The sequence below is a fragment of the Fundulus heteroclitus genome, chromosome 13 (genome assembly GCF_011125445.2).
Source record: "Fundulus heteroclitus isolate FHET01 chromosome 13, MU-UCD_Fhet_4.1, whole genome shotgun sequence".
Lineage (NCBI taxonomy): Eukaryota > Metazoa > Chordata > Actinopteri > Cyprinodontiformes > Fundulidae > Fundulus > Fundulus heteroclitus.
In genome coordinates this window covers 10,612,143-10,634,810 of record NC_046373.1, presented here as the reverse complement: position 1 = coordinate 10,634,810, position 22,668 = coordinate 10,612,143, and the positions used below count along the sequence as shown (strand labels likewise).

The window sequence follows — 22,668 nt, the reverse complement described above, 5'->3', positions numbered from 1 at the left end:
AGGAACTCAGGCTTTCCGCACCTTTACAGTTTTCTGGAAGTTTGTTCCAGATAAGTGGAGCATAGGAACTAAATGCTGCTTCTCCTTGTTTAGTTCTGGTTCTAGGTATACAGAGCAGGCTGGAGCCAGAACACCTTAGTGGTCTGGAGGGTTGATACACTGATAACAAGTCTGTGATGTATTTAGGTGCTAAGCCATTTAGGGATTTATACACTAACAGAAGTATTTTAAAGTCTATTCTCTCAAATGAAACACATTATAATCACAAAGGCATGTAATAAAAGCTCTTGCTGTCACAAGCTTACTAAATGCTGCTAACATCCAAAATGGTGTTAAACTGCAATCCTCAAGGCCTGAATCAAAAATAATTAGGTCATGGGAAAAACCCTAAGTGCATGTCTAAAAATGTAAGGATCCCAACCCTCAAGAACCAGAGGCTCCATCCAAATACCTCTATTGGGCACAAACTCTTTAGTCAAAGCGGAAGTGCGTCAGCCGTCGCCATGATAAGTGCTGTCTGCACAGTGCAGTCAGTAAGGAAGGAGGTAGGTAAAGGAGCCTGTATAACTCCTGGATCCAAATCATTGGAGGCAGGTATCACAACACATGGTCTCAGGTGTAAAAAATAAATAAATAAAAGAAGCAAAAAACAAATTAAAACCTGGCACCTAAGCAGACTGCCTCCACAAACATATGGGTCGCTCTAAATGAATTCCAGTGTGATACCAAGACGGGCTTCAACCTATCAAGGGAATATAGTGTGTGGCTGGTATTCAGGGTATGGGCTTGGCCACTTAAACCTAGCAGAAGGGACTATTAGTACTCCAGCATACCAATACATTTTACATTTTACTCTTTGTTTCTTAAAGAGTCCTAATGTAAGTCAGGCTTTCTCTTCCAACATTAGTGTCTGATCCCACAACTGGCATACTGGAAGAATGCTGCAAAATCCTTACACACAGACTGTGTTCACAGACAGTCTTCTCAGAAGAGTTTAAGCTGTTGTAGCTGCAAAAGGTGGGCCAACATCATATTAAAGCCTTTGTTTTAAAAACAGCATTTTATTATTGTTTGCAAGGACAAGCACACACTACTTTGTTATGGAATTGCATCCTTTATTTTGGCATTGCCCTCTCCAATTATCATTTGTTGTTATTCATATCCTGTGGGTGTGTTTCAATGTCTGTGTATGTAATTATTCACACACGAATGCCTGCAGAAGCACACTGACACACTTTAAACAACATGAGCAAAACCTTTTGGGTATCTATGGTCCATATATTTATTCCTTCTCCAATCTTTCAAAGAAAAAGAAATTATTAGATAAGGAAAGATACAGTGATTGAAAGGTAAAAGGTGAAAACCCTAATCACATTTTCTGGTAAGTTTTTAGTTTAGTTTAATTTAAAAAGGAACGATCGATAGCTCAGTCACCTTCTGATGTATCAGATTCTGCCGTCAATCTAATTCACAAAGCAGGTCATGACAGGAAGGAGATCAGTTTAAGGACAGCTAAGAAATAAAACAAGAAGCTGGTGTGACAAAACATTTGCAATCAAAAATTTTAACCTAAACAAACTAAAAGGCAGATCAACCCTTTATATCAACCCCAATAACCTTGTGTGATGCAACACGTTTCTGGTGACAGGTTTCATTCAGCCCACAATCCACAGTAATAAGGCCTTTAATGATTTTTATGGCGAATGTTGGCCTGAAACGAGTGTAAAAACAGTTGACGCCCAGTGGAGTAATGCGATTTCAGTCTTTTTGGTTTGTCCCAGTAGTCGTCAAAGGGGCTTATTTTGTGCAACTGGAGGAAGAGGGGTCACATTGGTATCCGTACTCACAGCAGTGCTTGCCATCCGCGCAGCACACGCCCTGAAAAATCATTCACAGTGTCAGAAAAACACAATAGAAGTCCCGAACACATTAATTTCTATATTTCTGGACAGGACAGGTAGAATCTCTAGATCCTAAATATCTATATATATTTTTAATGTATGGTTCCTGGTGCAATTGCAGCTTATGGCTTTTAAAGTGCAAGTCAATGATTTCTAAACAACTGAACAGGTGCAGCAGCCATACCAGTGGATGGGGACAGCAGTTCCATTGGCCTGTGGGTCCGCTGCAGCAACTAGAGCCGTTTGGGCAGAAAGATTTATCATCACAGCGAATAACCCCCTGATTAAAGGAGCTGCCACTGGCTTCAGTCAGAGCTGTCAGTGGTCTCTGCAAGAAAAGGATGAAACAATGAGAGCAAAACCACACATGCATGTTGAATGTTATTATTAATACCCTCCTATGTACCTGTTCAAGTTCATTTTAAATATGATTTTATTTCAAAATAATACGTTTTCCCACAAAGATGTTATGATTGTGTCCATGTATTTTTGGAAATATCATTGTAAAGAACAATTTTAACCACGTGTTGTGAGTGTCCTACCTCATTTCTGATGCTTCTGTCTTCAGACACTGAAACGGGAGACGCTGGGACTGAGGTCATAGGTCGTTTGCCGGCGAACGGATACGGCGCTCCTTCCTTGACACAATGACTGTAAGAGTGGTCACAGTCGTAACCGTAGGGACAACAGTGGTAGCCGTCCAGGCAACACTTTGCCTACAAGGCGAAAGCGATATATATGGAAATGGAAATGTGTCAAAGAAGAGTAAAAGCGTTTTCAAGGTGTGGGTTGAAGACGAGGAATTTCTCTGACATTAAGTCGCTAATCGGGGTTGCAGGTCTACTCACAGGTGAGTATCGACAGCAGGTCCAGCCACTTTTTGGGTGTTTGCAGCAAGTGGTGCCATCAGGGCACACGTTATAGTTGTCGCAGTGGACAACTGAACTTTTTAGCTTCTCTGGTAATTTGCTGTCTTTGACCTCCTCAAAGGGGGTGGCAGACAAATCCGGGGTGCTTGGCGCCTTTGCAGCCACCTTCCTCACTATCGGTATGCTGATCCACGGCTGGTACTGTTTCACGCACGTCTTTGTGGCCTGGTCACAGCGATAGTCTGAGGGACAGCAGTGGGCCATGTCAGGGCAGCAGACGGCCTTCAGCCAGACAAAAGCAGGGAGAGAGAATTGGTGAAACTCACACTGGTTTTCCTATGTATGTATGTTTTTCAACCTTTTTACATCACCATATGAGTGAGTTAAATGCCTCAATGGTCAAAGGAATGTGACGTACCTTTGGGTATGGACAGCAGCTATATCCTTGGGGAGTGAGGCAGCACGTTTCCAAATCAGAGCAGGAGGACCCATCAGGACATTCGATGGAGCAGAATACAGAGCCCCACAAAAACGCTCCTGCACACAGCCACAAAGTGATCCTCAACATCTAATGGAGGGAGGGAGAGAGAGAGAGTCGCTATTAATTTTTAAGCACACGCAGCTGCAGGGTTTTCAAAAAAACATTTATTTATTTGTTTCTCTGTTTTTGAATAAGACAACTCATAGTTCACAATATCCCATTTAAAAAAAACTTCCTTCAGGACAATAATATCCTTTTTTTTTGGCCCGTCCTGCATGTTTCGCAGATCTAGATCTCACTATAATGGATGGTAAGTAAGGTTTGCAAAACGGAAATCTGTTCCACGTCCCTGATAGCCTTCAGGGGACCATCTTCACCATATAGAGCAACCTTATCATGTCTAAACTGCATTTAAGGAAATCAATCCGACCAGTTGGGCAACACATTACTGAGTCCTTTCAGGGCTTTCCTTGCTAACATGTGGGCGAATCACATCCTCCTTTTCTTAGGGGCAACAGAAACCTTCTCAAGCCAACAGAGAAGTGGGTCACAGACATTTGGTTTGCGGTGCGCAGCTCACGTCTACTCAATGTGTTTGATGTATTTTTTTTTTCCATAACTAAACAGGTTAGAGACCCTTGCCGTACCTGTTTCCAGCCACATAACAAAGTTATGACATGTGACCTGAAAAATAAACTTTAATTTTCACCCTGATTACCAAATGAAGGCAAACTCAGCATTCAGCAGGGTTTAGGTTCTGGCTTCAAAAAGGTCATTCCAGAAATCCGTTTTCAGGGTGTGTTTTGTGAGACAAGAAAGAAGCACCGGCACTAAAAACATCGACTTTAAACTCGGCTTTACATTCCGCGTTGAGAGAAGCCGACCGTATCTGGAGAAACGTTTCACTGTCTGACGAAACAAAGATAGAGCTATTTTATGTATGAAGGAGCCATGGTGAGAATCTAAAATGTACAAGTAAGAAGACTGTTCCTACTGCTAAGCATGGCAGTGTTGGTAACTGCTTTGTGTTTTATTTTACTACTAGTAGTCTGGTTTATTGCACAGTTTGGCGGTCCAACAGGACAATGATCTCCAACGCAAATAAAAAAAAGAAAAGTAGTTTGGAAATGTAAAAAGCAGGTTGAGATTGAAGTTCTGGAGCAGTGCCGACCTCATGGTAGTTGAAAATGAATGGAATATGTTAGTTTTGCCAAGCATTTTAAATGAACTCTCTTCCAAGATGCATGGTTATGTATCCAGGGAGAGATTTACCAGAAGCTTGCCAATGGCTACAAAAAAAAAATTGGGGTCAAATCGAAACTTAGTAAGAGACGTTTAACCAAACACAAACAAGGATGTATGTGGGTGTGTACAGTTTTGAGCCTGCATGCAGAGAGTTACTAAGAAATTCAACCTTTTACACCCAGTCCTTGTTGTTAAAAAATTTCATTAACATTGAATGTTTCAGGTCAACCTGATTTAAAAAAAGAAAAGAGAATGATTCGAATAAATTGTTAAATTCCATACATTAACAGGACGTTCACTCCAAAGATGTTTAAAATATTAACATCTCATTTAAATCTTACACCCTAAGTGTAAATGTTGGCGAGACTTTTCAAAAACTGTCTTGATTCAAGTTTCAAGTTTAACAGAGATTAATCGATTCTTACCGTCTGCCAATGAAGTGATTGAAAGGCTTCCTGTCACAAGGTCTCCACTTCCCCTAAACTGAACACCATACACTTCACTCTTTATAGCAGAAGTTAGACCCTCCCTCTTTGCACCAGTCAAGATGAACTTTTTCAGTTCAGCCAGTGGTGTTACAGGGTGTTACCACTGTACAAGGCTACAGACGCACACACACACACACAGGCAGTGTTTCAGTCACAACATCGTCCTAAAAAGTCTGATTCAAACCCGGTGAAGCTTCTAGACCTGTAGACACACCTCAAAGCCAGGGCAGGAATTTAGACTTCACAATCCAGGTAGAGCCTGAAAACCACAGCCTTTTAGTCTTGGCTCATAATGTTATTTTGTTTACTTTGCTTTAATTGCAATATAATGTTTTTTTTTTTTACTGCTCCTGTTATTATTACCTACAGGAAACCCCAAACTGTTAGGTTTGTGGCACGTTCGAACCTGTTAAATGCATAAAGATGCAAACAGTCTGAGCAAACATTAACATTCAAAACATTTCAGAATCTAATTTGAGGTTTAGGTGAAAAATACAAGCCTATATTTTATTACAGTTTCATATCTGTTTTTTTTTTTTTTACTCTCAGTTCCTCTATCCACAACATCACACCTCCGCCCTCCAAAGAAAAGAAAAAAAAACCCAACAAGTTTAAACTATGCAATGACAGACAGATCATTGGCAGGACGATTCTCCTTTGAGTTCACCATCACCAGTGTGGCCAAAGACCCAAAATAAATTATGTAAGGGTTGTATTTTGTGTCATTTATTTGCAAAGTGCATCACAGCAATGCCCCCTGATGGGAATGAAAATCTTGTATTCACACGGCTGTTTGGTGAAGGAACCAAATACATTGCTCTCACCATAAATTTCTCCACCTTACTTCTCCTTTTCTTCTTGGCTTCTGCCTCTGGGTGGAATAAAAGTCCAAATGGTAATGTAGAAAGAGGAAGTCTTAGTACACAATCCTCCTTAAAAGCATGACTGCAGGGAATGTTTCTAGTGTTTTACAATAATGGAGTTTTTCTCACATTCAGATCTCACGGGATGCTCTAATCTAAGCCACATACCGTCTCTAAATTTCAGACTGGAGCGTTGTGGTTCCGACTGCTAAATAAACAAAACACCTTGAAATACTGCTTTCAACGGTAATGTCTAGTTTAAAGTCAGACTGGCAATAAAGATTGAGCCAAAAATTATTTGGATCATGTAAATAAAAGGCAAGAGATGTTAAAAAAAAAACATTTATAATTGGTTATTTTAAAGTGATATTTATTTATTGAATTTTTTTTTATTTCATTATTTTCAAAACTAAAATTAGTTTTTGCTTTTCTTTAGAGGTTTTGCAGAGCAACTTTAAGTAGTGTCAACGGTTGCGCATTACTAACACGAGACAGTGACATTTTCCCTGTACCACTGTGGTAAAACGTAAGGAACCTGGCATTTTAAGGCAATAAAGTGTGGTTCAGGTGGTTTCGCTGGTATAATACTCTATTTCTTTGCCCAGTTGACCACAGTATTCATAGTTCCTTTTAAAGGTGACTTGCACAAACAAGTGCATGCAGGTCTGCTTTTAGAAGCATTGGTTAAAGAATGAGCCGCTCTCAGAGGTTTTCCAGCATGGTACCATAATGGGCTGTCACCTGTGCAATAAAGTCCAAATGTATAATTTTCTTGGGACTAAATATTTCACAGTCAGATTTGACCGAGCAATAGAAGCTCGGGAAGAGCGGCTGCCTACAATTTACCCTGGTCACCCCCTGGTGGCGTCAGTATTACTTCATGCAAGTAACAGTAACACACAAGTGATATCAAAACATTACATAAAAAAAAGTTAACTTAAAAGTTTGTATTCATTATTAATTTGCACTATATTGTGTTCTCTTATGTCATCATTCACCATAATTTTGTTGTATGGCCATGTTTATACCTGAAAATCTTTCTCATCTGAAGTTCCCTCTGTTGTCCTTCCCTTGACCAGCGTCTTGATGTTCATGTTCTTCTCTGATCTGACATCTTTCTGGGTCAATCTGACCCTCCAGGAGCGTGGACATCTCCTCCTTATCCCACTTCTGTTAGAAGTTTCTTCCTGTTAAAAGTAAGTTCTTCCTTTCCACTGTCACCCAACGCCCTGTACCTTTTATAGAATCAAACAAACTCAATCGGACCGTGCTTCCTTAAATGAGATTTAAAATACTAGGACTGTGCTTAGCATGTTAAAGTGAAAAAATGTGACTTGAATAATTTTTCTTATTTCAGATTTATCAATAAAGTTCGATCATTACAGTAAAAAAAACCCGTTTATATTTATTTAAAAAAAAATTGTAATCTGTTTTGACAGCAAAGGGTTTCAGACTGATATTTGCAAGCTGGCAAAGAGGTAATAAATGTATGAAATTTGCATAAGTGCATGCAAATACGGATGCTAAAATATGTAGTTAGAAAAATAACGATTAAACTGACCATATTCTTACAGGCCGCGCAAACAGCTCTAACAGAGACTTTAAGTCTGTATGATTGAATTTACTTTTTTATAAAGTGGCTTGAGACAAAAAATATTTGTGAATTGGCACGATATAAACTCATTTGAATTAAAACAGTGAAGCATGTGACATTTATAACAGGTGGACTACAAAAGAAGTGGTGGCTTCAGAATTAGTTTGACTTGTATCCAAATAGTATTTTCAGTAGCTTTCCCCTCTATAATAGTTATAAACAAACTAAAAAAATAGACCCCATTTGAATTAAGACAATTTTTGAAAAGTCTTTGGCCCAGCCTTCCTTTCCCTTCATTCTGATGAACACTAAGTCATATTTATAGGATTTTACAGGTTTCTTTCTTTAGTGACTGGGTAAGCATTAGTTATCTTGAGCTCTACCTTCCCCTGTTTTGCTTCCTCTTTTTGGAAAACAAAAGTTATACTAACACTCCGTTTTGAAGCACATGGAAAAAAAATGCTTTCAGTATCAGTTTAGACGAATTATGAAAAACTTGCTTCAGCAGCCGGGTCTTCATCTGAGCAGAGATCTCCTGGTGGATATACCGGGACGGTAAAAGCATTCTGTACAAAGTCAAAGCTAGGCGTGTGTGCTGGGAAACCCTTTGGTTACCAGAGAGGATGCTGATGTTTCCAGACATTCTTTCAGGCTTTTGAACAGGACGCCCTCTAAGGGCCAAAAGCAAAAGACTGGCAAAAGTCCCACTAATACCTCCAGTTTGGCTCATTTTGTAAAACCAATATTGATAGAAGTTACAGCATTTTACAGCCTTAAAATAGCCATAAATTAAATTGTTGTGTATGAGTATTATCACCTCCCTTTCAACCACTATATGAAGTATCTATTTGGCAAATGAAACATTATTGCAAGAAAACTAGTAGGCAAACTTGTAGTGAGAGACTGGAAGGAAAATGTGCGTTTAAAGCAGGTTTTTACAGGTACGTATCTGTAGTGCAGTTAAACCCTCATGAGTAATGCTGTGCTCTTTTTGCAGTCAGTAGCTGGATTTTCCCAAAGTCTTGCCTACCAAGCCTCTAGTTTTGTGCCTGATATGTACTGAGAAGTACCGCTATGAACAATTAGCACTTCTAGTGGTTTGTATCTCTTTAAATCAGTACCGATGCAAACTCTCTGTGTGTGAACTTGCTTCTTTATCGAGAATCTTTTATTGTCACCATGTCCTAAAATAGTGAGATGTACATATATAACACAAGACATAATACTTTAACTTAAAAAGAAAAAGTGAAATCAGTTGATTGCATGGACCAACATGCTTCATGAGAAGCTTAAAGCGTGCAAACAGTCTTTAGGGTATGAAGAGATAAAATCTGGAGAACTATATTGATATTTGCTTTTATTGGTAATTAGTAGTCGTCACTAAAACAATGGATAAATTCCAGTGATTTCCAACTTACGAGAACGCTCTCAGACTCTGTGAAAAAGCGAGACTTTCAGCTGCTTCCATTCACTGCAGCAATGCTTTACACGACCACGGCGAATACATTCTGGTGATACGGTCGTTGGGGGGGAAATGGGAGCGTTAAGACTCATGTGTATCAAGGGTGCTGGTCAAAACGTGAGCAAAATTTGAAACTGAAGGCTTATGGGAAGACAGACCTCACTGTAACGGACTTTTAAATCAGTGTTGTTCGCTCGGCTGTAAGCACTCATATTGTCTGAATACAACAACATTGGAAAAAAAAGTTTGATTTTCTGCTCAGTCTTTATTGTTCCTTGTAGCCAAACAGTGACATGAAGTAATGTAAAGGTCAACAAATAATAACTGTCCGTCATGATAATCTCATGTGGTCGTGAGCACATTATTTACTTGTTAACTGTGAAACAAATCTTATTCAGTACAGCCTAAGTGAAAGAATGAAGCACAGAGAGACTTTGCTGGACATGTTTATCAAATATCAGAAGAGAACAGGTCCAATAAAAATGAGTAAAAAATGATTAATGCGTTTTAAGCGTTTTTGGTGTGTTCCTGGGTTCAACTTCTTCTGTTTTCTGCATTTGGCCGTAGAGGAGGATCCGTACTCACAGTGGAGCCGACCATCAGAGCAGCAGAAGACTCTGAAACCATACTCAGGATTAGAACTAAACAGGAACAAATCTTTTACACTCAACATATTAAATTCCTTATTTGTGGAAGATATTCTTCTCCATAAATCACTTGTACAAAACTATTATTCGTTCCGCTGCATGTTGAAATCTGCAGCTTGACAGGACTAAATGCTCGGACCGTACCAGCTAGTTAGGACAGCAGCTCCACTGGGCGTCGGGTCCCTTGCAGCATCTTGAGCCCTTCGGGCAGTGAAATTTATCGTCACAGCGACTGGCTCCCCGCTCAAAGGAGCTGCCGCTGGTCTCTGTTAGAGCCATTTGCACAGCCTGTAAGAATATGGTCAGTTTAATCGTTATTTTAGCATCCGTATTTGCATGCACTTTACTTTAATAATATTTTAAAAAAAATATATTCATCCACAAATCAGTCAAAAATGTGCTTTTGTGTCACAAAATATGATAACTTAATAGGTTACCATTAAACTGTCTGGTCATATTTTAACCACTAGAGGAAGTAGAGACAAGCAGGACAGAGGAAAACAAACTAACAGGAACCAAGCCCTCAACATATAAATCACCAGTATTTTAATACAAACAGGCAACAAACTTTCTTCCTGAACACTCGAGACTCTTTCCTTTGCCAGTGTGACAGTTTATCACAGGGGCTCACTAATCCTTACTAGACCTTTTTAAATAATAAAACATCAGCAGCTTCTTGGCAGTCAAAACCAAACACATCTCATCCCTACATATACAGTGCCTCATAAAAAGATAGTTTATGGATTGAATTTCCCATTTTGTTACGTTTACAACCGCAAACGTCAGCGTATTGTATGCGCTATAAACCAAAACAAAGTAGAGCTCTGAAGTGAATGGAAAAATGAAGCACGGCCTTCGTTTTTTTTTTTTTTTAAATCTGAACAAGGCGTCACGTGTTTAAATTCACAGACCACCCTCCATGGGTAGCATTCAGGGAAACGCAGCGGGGCAAAGCTTACCTCCTGCAGGCCGCCTCCGTCTTGGGGTGCTGAGAGCTGAGAGGCGGGGACTGAAGACAGAGCTGGTTTGTAGTAGAACGGGTACCTCAGGCCTCCTCTGATACAGTGAGTGTACGTGAAATCACAGTCGTAACCGTACGGACAACAGTGGTAGCCATCCAGGCAGCATCTTCCCTACGAGGCCGGCGGACGCAGCCACATTGAGAAAAGGCGGCGTTAAATTTCAAAACAAACCCATGAAAAAAATATTTAACTCAAATGTGACCAATAGGGCTTGCAGATCTACTCACAGGAGAGTATATACAGCAGAACCAGGCACCCGCTGGATGTCTGCAGCAGGTGGTACCATCCGGACAAACGTAATAGTTGTCACAGTGGACAACTGTGCTCTTTATCTGGTCGGGGACGTAGATGTTGTTGTTGTTGTCGTTGTTCTTCACCTCCTCAGAGGGGATTAGAGACAGCGCCGGGGAGCTTGGCACCTCTGCAGTCACCTTCTTGGCCATCGGTATGCTGATCCACGGCTGGCTCTGTTTCACGCACGTCTGCGCGGCAAGGTTGCAGCTGTACCCCGAGGGGCAGCAGTGGGAATGGTCAGCGCAGCAGACGGCCTGCGGACAAACGCGAAAGACACCGAGTAAGAACCGATTCTCACCTGTGGCGTTAAGGTTGAAGGTGTGCGGCTTACCTTTGGGTACGGACAGCAGCCGTAACCCTGAGCGGTCTGGCAGCAGGTTGACAAATCAGCGCAGGGGGTCCCATCAGGACATTTGATGTCACAAAGCGCAGAGCCCCACAGAAACGCTCCTGCGCACAGCCACAAAGTGATCCCCGGCATCTGGACGGAGAGAGACGGTCAGTGTCAGAAATCTGGAGCTTTCACTTCTTTTAATCGAAGTCCAACAAACCACTTTACGCCCACGGGTCCCAATAAAGTAACTGGGACACATAAATCGGGTCAGAACAAAACAAAAGCTCAAGTAAATGCTTACCTTTGGCGAATGAAGTGATCAGACAGCTGCCTGTCACAAGGGTGGTGCCTCGCTCTTTATAGCCAACACCGGACCCTCCCATTCAAATATGGCAGGAAACCGACGAAGGTATTGCAATCATTGGCAGGCAGAAAAACACACACAGACCCTCCCACACAGAACACGCTCACTATCTGGAGGAACATATTTCTTCAGCTTGTGATGACCTTTGGTACATCACATTGTTCCAGTCACACGACTCAAACGCAATACTTCATTACATGTTGCCCAAGTGTAATAAAACTGGAGGTTTACCCCCCCCCCCCACCCACCGTGCACACATATCCCAAATGCTTCTAAGTCGGTTCAATGATGTCAACTCCAGAATCATCTTCGTTTTTGGATAAGGGGTTTAGTCTGGAGCAAAGTAGTAATGCTCTCCATATTTTATTTTACTTTCTGCAAACTTTTACATTCCTGTAACGACACATTGATGCCATCTCTATCAATCTTACCTGCAGGGCTGGGAAAAAGATTTTTTCCCCCCTTGCATAGTTTTCTTTTTGCTATTCTTGTCACCTTTAAATATATCAGATTAAACAGGTTTTGATATCAAGTCACCCGAGTTTAACAACTCGGGCATATGTGGAAAATGTATTATCTCCATATTACCTTCAGAAACCTGACTTTTTGGTTTAAGCTATCCTTCTTATTGATCTTATGCACTATTCTTATTTCCCAAGACACCAAATGTTGAGTTTTCATTAGCTGTAATCCATAGTCAAATGAAAAGAAATAAAATACTAGAAATATTTCACTCATGTATCCATAACTGTCACTTTCAGTGTGCATTACCGCCAAGATAAAAAAAAAAAATTAACCTATGCTGAGTTTAAATATAGCCTGGATTACCATAATGCAGCGTCAACATGTCACAATCACACCCATAAAAAAAAAACAAGTTTCAGACTTCCCGTTACAACCAAGTAAAAAAAAAAAAAAAAAAAAAAGAAGAAGCTAAAACAACACTTTTTTTTTTAATTGAATTCTTGTCATTTATACATTTACACTGCAATGTAACATCTCGACGAACAAAGCCAGTATCTCTTGAGGTCACTGTCGCCTGTGCGGCTAACGACCTTTAACAGATCCAACTTCAATGTGAGGCTGGCGAGACATCAGGGTCTACATGCATGACACAGGCACTGGCAGAACAGCCTCGTGGAGCGGCGGGAGATGTGAGGTATGATGTGGGAGAAAAGCACACCCACCTAATCCCAGATGCATGGGATGAAAATGAAAAATAAAAAGTCACCTCGGCCTTTTTTTGTGGAGCAACTCAAAATCTACACAAAAAAAAAATAATAAACAGTCTCTGGGGGAAGAAAAAAAATGGATGTACCGGCATGTCTCTCATGTCAGAAGCTGAGCACTGCGCCTGACGTCCTAGTGCTCCATCCTGAGGGCTGCAGCACGACGAGGAAAACCTTTCATGATCGAGGGCAACATGACAACGGTGAGGCGTGAGGAAAACAGGAGCGCCGCCACCAGACATTTTCTTTTTTTAATCGAGCTCCGAGTCCGACTGAGATGTTGCCTTCTTTTTCTTTTTCCTGCCGTGCTTCTTGTGCTTCTTTTTCCTCTTCTTCTTGGACTTCCCCTGGGACGAGAAATGTTTTCTGTTCAGCAGATAAAAATCGCATTTACACGAAGCGCCCGTCTTATAAAACGCTGTTGGGAAACGGGCGGCTTTGTTTTTGACACTTTGCATTGTCAAACGCTTTGCTTGTGATTTGGGGAAAGTGTTTTGCTCACCGTGCATTTCTCCCTCTCCTCGCTACTTCTCCTTTTCTTCTTGGGTTCAGCCTGTAAAAAGGAATAAAAGTTACTTTTTATTTTGGCTACAACACAGAGAACTGTCAGCAAGGTTTGCCCATTAACAATGATGGACGCTTTTGCAGCTTGGTTTTAGAGGAAGCTATAAACCTCATAGTACCCATGCATGAATGCTAAGATGCCTTTCTAGATAATAAAACACATACTCTTCACGCTTTAATGAACTCTTTATGTAGAGCCGATATACCTGGGTAATATTGTCCGTTTTAGTGTCATACAGAAAACAAAACGCCACTTTATGCCCAGAAGCGGTTTAGCTGAGCGGCTTTGAAGCGGCGGACGTCTGACAAGCATCGCCTGATGCCATAAACTGGGTTGTGATAAGAAAAAGGAGGTCAAGAACCATTTTACAAAGAATACTAAAAGGGAATTATCTGGTCACATCATTTTAGGCCTTTCTTGACTGGTTTATGTGATTTCCCCTCATGCAAGGCCGTCTTGCTGCACTCCTGTGACTTACCTCCACCTCTCTAGCTCACAATCATCAGGAATGCTTTTACTGAGACTTCAGTCTTACTGTCATTGCACAACTTTTACATTACACAACAAAATCGTATCGAGCGGCTCACTTTAAACTTCCAGAAAGCAGGTCTTAAAAACAGAATTATGAAAGGGAGAAAAACTATGCGACATATGCAGGGGTGTGAGTGAGCGATGATGAGCCACGTACAGAATGGGCCTGTTTCACCTCGTAGAGTCGGTGTCTAGGAGTCTCAGAGCTCTTGGGTAAAATGGGTGTTTTTGAGGCGGTTTGTGCGTCTTTTTTAAACTCCCGAACGTCCTGCCAGAGCGCAGAAGGTTAAAGAGTCTCTGAGCGGGGTGTGCGAGGTCAGGCAGCATTTTCTTAGCCAGCCAGACCTGGCAAAAGTCCTCCGGTGAGGAAGGGAGGACTAGGCAGGCTAAGATTGTTAGAGCTGTCTTTATTAGTCCCTGCAGGGCGTCCTGCCTGGTGCACGGTGGACCGGAGGACGGTCAGCAGCAGTTTACTACATGCTTAATAAGACATGTAAATTATCTGGTTGAGGAAGTGGAAATACTGGCAAGCAACAAATGCCTTTTGGGTAATATGTCTGATAACCACAAAGTAGAAAACACAATTATGGAATCACTTTCTAACAAAACGTTTTCAGCAGCCCATTTCTCCAAAAATGAAATAAATGTACAAACAAATAATACCTCGTCCCAATCGGAGTCAACGCTGGATTCTGATGAGGAGTCTTTGTGGTTCCTCTCGGCCTTCCTTTTCCTTTTCCGCTCCTTTTCATCCTGATGGAGACGAGGTTTACAGTCGTTTATTTAAGGGTCAGAAACTTCCCATTAATATACCTTCATTTAATGGGCAGGTGGAATTTACCTTTTCTTTCTCTCCGTCTTCCCTGATTCGTTTCCTTTTCTTCGAAATAAGAAAAAGAAAAGTTAGCCTTAAGATCTGGATTTCCTTTTCCTGAAGTTTACTGAAATAAAAAAAGGCGGAATTGATCACGAAAAAGAAAAACAAACCTTGCTTTCAGCGTCCGAGTCTTCGTCTGAGCTGTCCGACGGTCTCCTGGCCGAAGATCTCTTCCGCTTCCGTTTTTTCTTTATACTCTTCTTTTCATCCTGTGTCAAAAACACACCAATCAATTAAAGGCAAAGTGACAAGCATGTGTCCATGGGTCACAACACGGCTCCTTAACTGAGTTGTGGGATTTAAACGGAGACAAATTAAAACATGAATCTAGTCTAATCATCATATTTCTGATCAGCGTTTGAAGAAACCGGACAGTCTGTCAAAAACACGGAGCACATAAATGGTCAAAAGACAGCAGACACCACAGGCGATTTTAATTATTACAACCCAATCAGACCTAAAGTTGTATGCTCTTTTTTTTTTTTTTTCCCTCTCCAATAATTTCTGGGCTTTTTGGTTTAAACCATTTTAGAGATTTTACTTTTATAAAGAAATCGAGTCATGATGGGTTTAAGTGGTTGATCACAGCTCCTAAAAAGGTAAACTTTCCATGCCCAGAAACTCACGTATGGCAAACATTTTAGTGCACAATAAAGTACATTCATGAAAAATCAGCTTTTTCTATCAAATTGTGCTGTTATGTTAGAATTTGTTTTGCTTTATATTCAGTCCCATAATGTGAGACGTGTCTTTACGTTGCTTTGACAAACACCTCAACAAGAACCACAGGAGAATTACGAGCCCAGCAGCCGAGATCAGGATTATATTTAAAACCAAAACGCTTCAGTTATACGGCAGTGCTTTCACCAACTCTCTCCAGCATGTCTCACCTCGCCTTCGGACTCCGAAGAAGAGCTGCTGGAGGAATCAGAACTCGATGAGGAGGAGGAAGATGAAGAATGCTTGAGCAAAACACATTAAAAGCAGGGTTCATTAGACTTGAGCCAATAAATGGACGAGGATTAAATCCGATTTCTGTTGTACTTTAAATCTGTACGCCAGGGAAATATTGGCTGTAAAGTTGCCCGTGAAAACACTGGAGGTCTCTCCTCACCCTGCTAGGCTTCTTCTTCTCCTTCTTCTTTTTCTGAATACATGTGTGAAAACAAGGAGGAGCTGGGGTGAGTAAATGTACAATTTGGTAGGATCATCACTCATAAATCCCATTACAAACCTCCTTTTTGTCCTTCTTGTCTTCTCTGTCCGTCGACCTTTTGTCCCGGTCTTTGTCCCCGAGCCGTTTTTCTCTGTTTTTAGCCAGTTCTTTCCTCCATCTCTGCAATTAGCATTAGCAAAGTCAAAGCGATCCGTTTATTAGCAGGAGACGCACGTGTAGTTCTGTGAAATCAGTAGATCTTACGACATCGTTACCTCGTTCATTTTGTCTTCAAAGTCAGCCAGGGCTCGAGATCCCTTTTTCTTCTTCTCCAGCTGCTCCTTCAGCTCCTCCCTGTTAAACACAAAGTTAAACTGAATGACCAGGGCAGCCACAGTTATCCAGAGGTACTCAGAGGAGCCAATCAGAATGCAACGACCGCACATTTTCAACACTATTGAATCTTTTTAACAACTAAATGAAATCTAGAAGCACACCAGCTACTGTGTGACATGTAATGTTTTTTTTTTTTTTTTAAATTACAGGGTAATGCTTATTGCAAGTTGTGCTGTGCTTTATGTGTTTTGGGGTGTTTCTTCTGGTTGCATAAGATTCAATTCAATTCAATTCAATTTTATTTATATAGCGCCAAATCATGAAACATGTCATCTCAAGGCACTTTACAAAGTCAAGTTCAATCATATTATACAGATTGGGTCAGATTATAAAGATTGGTCAAAAATTTCCTATATAAGGAAACCAGTTGATTGCTTCAAAGTCCCGACAAGCAGCATTCACTCCTGGGGAACCGTAGAGCTACAGGGAGAGTCATCTGCATTGTACATGGCTTTGCTGCAATCCCTCATACTGAGCAAGCATGAAGCGACAGTGGGAAGAAAAACTCCCCATTAACGGGAAGGAAAACCTCCAGCAGAACCGGGCTCAGTATGAACGGTCATCTGCCTCGACCGACTGGGGTTACAGAAGACAGAGCAGAGACAACAAGAGAGACAAAAAAGCACAGAAGCACACATTGATCCAGGAATCTGTTCTACATTAGATGGTAGTAGCGGGTGAGCTACTACCAGGACTCAGATTTTCCACAAAGCGGTGGTGTAACGTAATATTTGCACTCCTAATCCAAAATTTCACAGTAATCTCTTGTCATGGATAGCTCGGTGGCAGCACAAAAAACAACTGCAGCAAAAAACTACATCACCTTTGTCTAAGAGGAACATTTCAATAAGGAAAAATAGCAAAGAAACTGTTGGTATCACCCCTACAGCACTCTCTGCAAGAGAGAAGCTTTCTGCTGAAAGTTAGGGAAACAGTTTTACACCTTCTGCCTTTTTTATATTGGCAGAAGGAAATGCACACACAAGGAGCTAGATAACTGCGCTGACGGTTGTGAATTTACAATTCCCAAAGTGTAGCAATCAATAAAACTCCCACCAGTTCACATGCAGTTTTTCAGTTTCGAAAGGCCTCCATTTCCCCTTTTCACTGGCAGACGTTTTATTTGCATTATTATTATGACCCTAACCTGGTAGAGAAATCAGTGAGACAAATCTACGGCTGCATAATTTTCAGCAACTCTACCTCCATCAAAATATCGGTCTCAGCAACGGTTATAGCACAAAGGACTGTTTGGAATGCCAATATGTTAACTATTATATTCAGCATGGCAGTAATTCAGTGCGTCTGCTCGGTAGAAATACATTCACTCTGCTGGATGGGGTCTCGCCAAAGTAGATAAGGGGTTCTCTGCAGCACATTTCAGCATAACGGGCCTTTACGGCCGTCAGTTGTCACAATGATGCTGTGATTAGTCTGTTAAGCTGTAAGTTTTGACTCATTTTCTCGAGGAAATACCAAAGGTCTACCGTCTACAGACACGGCCACCAGACTTTTACATGACATTTCCTGGTGACTGAAAGGTCACCATGTCATGCACTCCACCAGAGACTTCCAAGGACCTTTTGGAAGAGAAACAAACTTTATCTTACTTACTCAAACCCGCAATATGTTTTACAACAAAGCCACTGGAGTGCTTGCTCCCCAGAGGTACTGTCTTCTCCTTATTGGATCCAGGCGCACAACGACATTAGCAACAGTGGTAAAAACCAGTCGGCATGTAGAAAATGCCAAACGACTCAGCAGCAAACTGCGTTAAAGATTTGATGTCGTATCAACCCCTCCAGACTGCTCAGGTCTTCAAGTCTGCTCCACACCCCCAGAATCAAACACAGAGCTAAAGGCTCCGTTTTTAAGCTCCATTAATCTGGAACAAACTATCAGAGAACTACAAAAATGCTGAAACCCTGAGTTCTTTGACTTTGCTACATAAACTATTAACTAAAACATCATTCATTTCCATCTGTAGTCCAACTTTTCTTTCCTTTTCTTTAATGTGCCACTGCAATGCACCATTTAAGAAAGCCCATTATTGCCCCACAATGGGGAATTTCATCATGTAAAGCACTTTGAGCTGTCTTGTTGCTTTAATGCAACTAAACTTGCCTTAATGGTTTCTACTGAGACTCTGTAATGCCAAGATTTCTTTCATTGTTTTAGTTCTCCAACATTTAGCTTCCGGGATGTTTCCACCTACTCTCGCTCCACTTCACCTTCCAAAACAAGCTCGGAGTCCTCGTCGACTGTGAGAAATGAGCGTGCACATCAAGTCTCATTTATAACAAGGGGAAAGCAAGTACTCAAAATTCCTAAAAGGTTTAAATTAAATAAATGCTTTGGATATATTAACAGTAGTTGGCTGTGTGTGATAAATGTAACAGTTTTGCTATAAATACATACTCAAGAGTTTCTTTCCTCCATCAATTAATTGTTTCCAATTAGGATAACATCTTTCCAAAAACATTAGAAGAGATGATGCTAGTGCAATTTAAGGTGACTAGTAAGCTCAAATTGATCCAAAGGATATTAGAATATTAGTAAAGGACACATTGGCAAAAAAATAAATAAAAATACTTGTGACCAACTAACCATGTTGGCCGAGGTCGGCTTAGGTAATCCTGTATAGTTGGTCCGGAGTTCTGGACAGGCCCCCTGGCTCGAGCAGCCGCAATGGGGTTTATGTATGCCTGAAACACAACAGAGGAACTTTGTGGTAATCAGTTTTAATTGGGGAATGATAATTAAATGCACTAAGAAAATAACTGTCCTTTAATAGTGAACCTGTTACTGCAACAAAAACCCACAATGAAACAAATTAGAAAAATAAAAAGAAAACATGTCCTCTAAACAATCGACTTTAGCCTGATCATTGTACCTCTGAAAGAAAACAAACCCTGTTGAAAAGTGGCTTTCTTGCTCATGCAGATTCTGTTCGGTCATGCCACAGAGATGCATCACACCCAGGATTGTGGGCGTTTTAAATGAAGCAGAGATGCAATATCAGCAATGTGGTTGTTTTTCACGGAGTCAAGAGAAAACATACGAAGTCTAGACTATAAACCACATCCAAAAATTCAGTCAGCATGTTTTTTCAGTCGCTAAAAAAAAAAAAATGGTGCAAAATTTGACCATCAAATGTGTGTGTATTTATACACACACACACACACATATCTGTAAATATTGGTTGACAGACATAACCTCAATATTAGTATTGGTGCATCCCTAATAAAAAAAAAGGCATTAAATAGTTCTTTATGTGTTTAAATAACAGAGGAAATCCATGCATTGAATAAACATTTTAAATGGCTTAATACATACACATTCACTTCATTAAATGTAGAACCAAATACAAATCTAAACTCCATATATGTTTATATCCCATATATATTTTATTTTATAGTCCTGTAGAGCAGTACAATTTAAATGTGTTTTATCTGGTGTGTCTCAAAGTTGGTGGGCAGGCTGATGGTGATTGGTCTGCAGACATTTTGCTGACCAGGACGGCCAATCAGATGTTCGGGGGTTTAAATTATTCCAGGATCAACTGTTTAACTATTTATGGATTTATTTCATGGATTTGATTTAACTCACATTTGTGTGTTATCATAAAATAGATTTGGCTTTGATAGCGTTGTTGAATGCACTGTGTTTCCCATTTTGACTCTTTTTTTAATCCATGATGTCGACCAAGTTGTTTGGAATAAAGGTGAATTAATGCTTTATCATTTGCTTGTGGTAATTTAGACCCTCCATAGTTAGAAGAAGGCTGCTATTCGGTGGCTTCTTTCAAATTAATATATATATGATCATCATAGGCCAGAAAATGGTTTAATAGTAAAGATGACAGCTTGATACATTCCCACCAGCTCATTTAGGGGCGACACAGCTGAATATGAGCTAAAGCTAGCATGTTTCTTCATATGATACACTTAATCAGTTCAGCAATAAATGCCGTAGGTTTAGATAAATACACTCTGTTAAAGCAATAAGAAGCCATGTTTGTGTCTGGCGGAGACGTGTTGATGTTTAGCTTGACATAGTCCCTGAAAAAGGCCCGCTAATGCTAATGCTAATGGTCAGACAGATTCTTTTCACCTGACACGCTTAGCAAATATCAAAACACATAATGTTTACATTTTGTTCGGGTTAACTTGCAGTGAACTCACCACTCGATTGTCTCTCTTGCCCATCTCCAGTCAATAATAGGAGCAAACATTAGTGTTACTTTGCTAGCATCGAGCTAACCACTGCATAGTATAAAGCTAACAGCGCGATCTTCTTCTTTGTTATTTTTGGCAGTTGGCAAACAATAAAATTGGGGCCTTACCGCCACCTCCTGGTACGGAGTGCGAACCGGAATGACTCAGGTTCGCAAATTAATATATATATATGTACAATAACACAACTGTACAATAACAGTGTTATTGTACAGTTGTGTTATTTTTAGAAAACGAAATATTACCGGTATCTGATATAATTAACCTTTTGAATTACTTCTAAATAAATTAACTAAATCTAATTTCACTTTAACGTTATTACAATTTTGAATTAGTTGTTGTCTCTCATATTTATTCTACAGTGCAACATAACATGTTCCACAGTATTCACATTTACTATTACAAGGTTTACCTGAAATAAAAAGGTACTGTTTAACCCAGTATGCCAAAATCTTAAACGAGAGATAAATATTTCTTCCCCCTTGTCCTTCTTGTTCTTCTAATTTATCCACTCTTTTTATTTATTTTTTTATAAAACCAACATCCTCTCTTTTCTTTCTCCAATTAAACCCATCATATTTATTTTATATAAGGTCTGTAGAATTTCTATAAAAATATCTGGCGTAATTTCTAAATGATCATACTGTAAACTGTAAATGATGAACAAGCATCTGAACAAATCACTAATCTTAATGGTCTTACTTCCTCAACCAATTAAATGGCTAATAATATTGCCATAATTTCCCCTGTATATACTGAAAGTCCATCACTTATTCCTTTCCTAATTTTAATATAGAACTCTGGTACTATGAAAGCTACTCCAATTCTATTTAATATATATTTTTAGAAGCATCTTTATAAATTTTAACACAATTATAATATTTATTACTGTAATCCCGTACTATATGAGAACTTAAAGTAAATTCCTTATCCTCGTTTCTCCTTTTCAACAAAGTCAAAATAACCATGACATCTGGAATTAACCCAGGCTGTATCACTGATAATGGAACTATTTAGCTTATATTAACCTGATCTATTTTGAATTTTGTTATTTTATTATTCACAGTCCAACCAAAACTTTTTTGCTTGGACTTTTTGGTGGATGGCAAACATCATTTCGGTGTGCATTACCGCCACCAACTGGTGAGAAATGTGGGTCAGAATGGCAATATGTATTTCAAAATATGCATACATAAATATATTTCTTTACATATGTAGAATAATAATTTATAAATACTGAATCCTCCTAATCAATCCTGTTATTAGATATTTCAATAAATATTGATAACACTCTTTTCTTGAATTCTTCTGCAGAATGTCCACCGAGTCTAATACAACTTTCTCCTTAGTAAGGTTTCTAACCAAGTTCCTTCATTCTTCTTCCTATCTCTTGCAACATCACTACATGTTCTACTGATTCTTCTTGTCCACAATATTCACATCTACCTGAAATATGTTTTCCCATTTTGAATAGTGTGTTGTTTAATCCACTGTGTCCAAATCTAAGTCTTGAAATAACCGGTTCCTCTATTCTCCGACTTTCCGTTCAATCCTATAAATCCATCTCCCTTTCCTTTCTTCTTCCCATTGCTATTGTCACCTTTCCTTCAATCTACGTTTAATAATACTTTTAATGTCTGTCTTAAGTGAATTATCATGTCAATAGTTAATTTTTTTTATGCCTCCTTAGCAGTCTTATTTGTGATTTCATTTCCTTCAATTCCTATATGTGCTGATACCCACACAAATGTAACAATAATATCCATCATTTGAATTTGATGCAATTTCAATCAAAAAATCGCCAGCATTTCTCCAGTATATACTTTTATTTAGTTTGACATTGAATTCTGGGACATAAAACGCAATACCCAGCCTATCTCCTAAACTTTTGGATGGATCTGTACATATTTGAATATAACCATAGTAACTATTGATGCATGCCTGTATCAGTTAATTAAGTTGACCTTTTTTTTCTTTATTGACCATGTAAAATCCATTGTAGCTTCAGGAAGAATCCAGGGAGGGATTCAAATTAGCCCTTTACTGCCACCAGCTGGTATGAGTGTAGATCAGAACGCCAGGCGCTATTAAACAAGGGCCTTTGTCTAAAATAAT

General features: G+C 39.8%; 3 protein-coding genes across 3 annotated transcripts; all 3 read right to left on the bottom strand.

Annotated features, from left to right (window-relative positions):
• Nucleotides 1-1,041: 1,041 nt before the first annotated feature.
• On the bottom strand, nucleotides 1,042-5,020 carry LOC105924267 (progranulin). The gene is made up of 6 exons (XM_012860134.3): nucleotides 4,922-5,020; nucleotides 3,189-3,338; nucleotides 2,750-3,052; nucleotides 2,444-2,617; nucleotides 2,086-2,229; nucleotides 1,042-1,878 (listed from the first exon to the last, which is right to left on the bottom strand). Exons 2-6 carry the CDS (start codon nucleotides 3,336-3,338, stop codon nucleotides 1,798-1,800), a joined length of 852 nt encoding a protein of 283 aa, XP_012715588.2. The 5' UTR covers nucleotides 4,922-5,020; the 3' UTR covers nucleotides 1,042-1,797.
• A 4,128-nt stretch (nucleotides 5,021-9,148) lies between these two features.
• On the bottom strand, nucleotides 9,149-11,638 carry LOC105924278 (progranulin). Its single transcript, XM_012860144.3, has 6 exons — nucleotides 11,502-11,638; nucleotides 11,198-11,347; nucleotides 10,800-11,120; nucleotides 10,510-10,683; nucleotides 9,695-9,838; nucleotides 9,149-9,520 (listed from the first exon to the last, which is right to left on the bottom strand). The coding sequence occupies exons 2-5, from the start codon at nucleotides 11,345-11,347 to the stop codon at nucleotides 9,698-9,700; spliced, it is 786 nt and encodes a 261-aa protein (XP_012715598.2). The 5' UTR covers nucleotides 11,502-11,638; the 3' UTR covers nucleotides 9,149-9,520; nucleotides 9,695-9,697.
• Nucleotides 11,639-12,498: 860 nt separating this feature from the next.
• Nucleotides 12,499-20,641, bottom strand: fam133b (family with sequence similarity 133 member B). The gene is made up of 11 exons (XM_012860150.3): nucleotides 20,503-20,641; nucleotides 18,926-19,023; nucleotides 16,198-16,276; nucleotides 16,001-16,102; nucleotides 15,881-15,913; nucleotides 15,657-15,728; nucleotides 14,877-14,975; nucleotides 14,731-14,769; nucleotides 14,553-14,642; nucleotides 13,296-13,346; nucleotides 12,499-13,140 (listed from the first exon to the last, which is right to left on the bottom strand). The coding sequence occupies exons 1-11, from the start codon at nucleotides 20,524-20,526 to the stop codon at nucleotides 13,045-13,047; spliced, it is 783 nt and encodes a 260-aa protein (XP_012715604.2). The 5' UTR covers nucleotides 20,527-20,641; the 3' UTR covers nucleotides 12,499-13,044.
• Nucleotides 20,642-22,668: the final 2,027 nt, after the last annotated feature.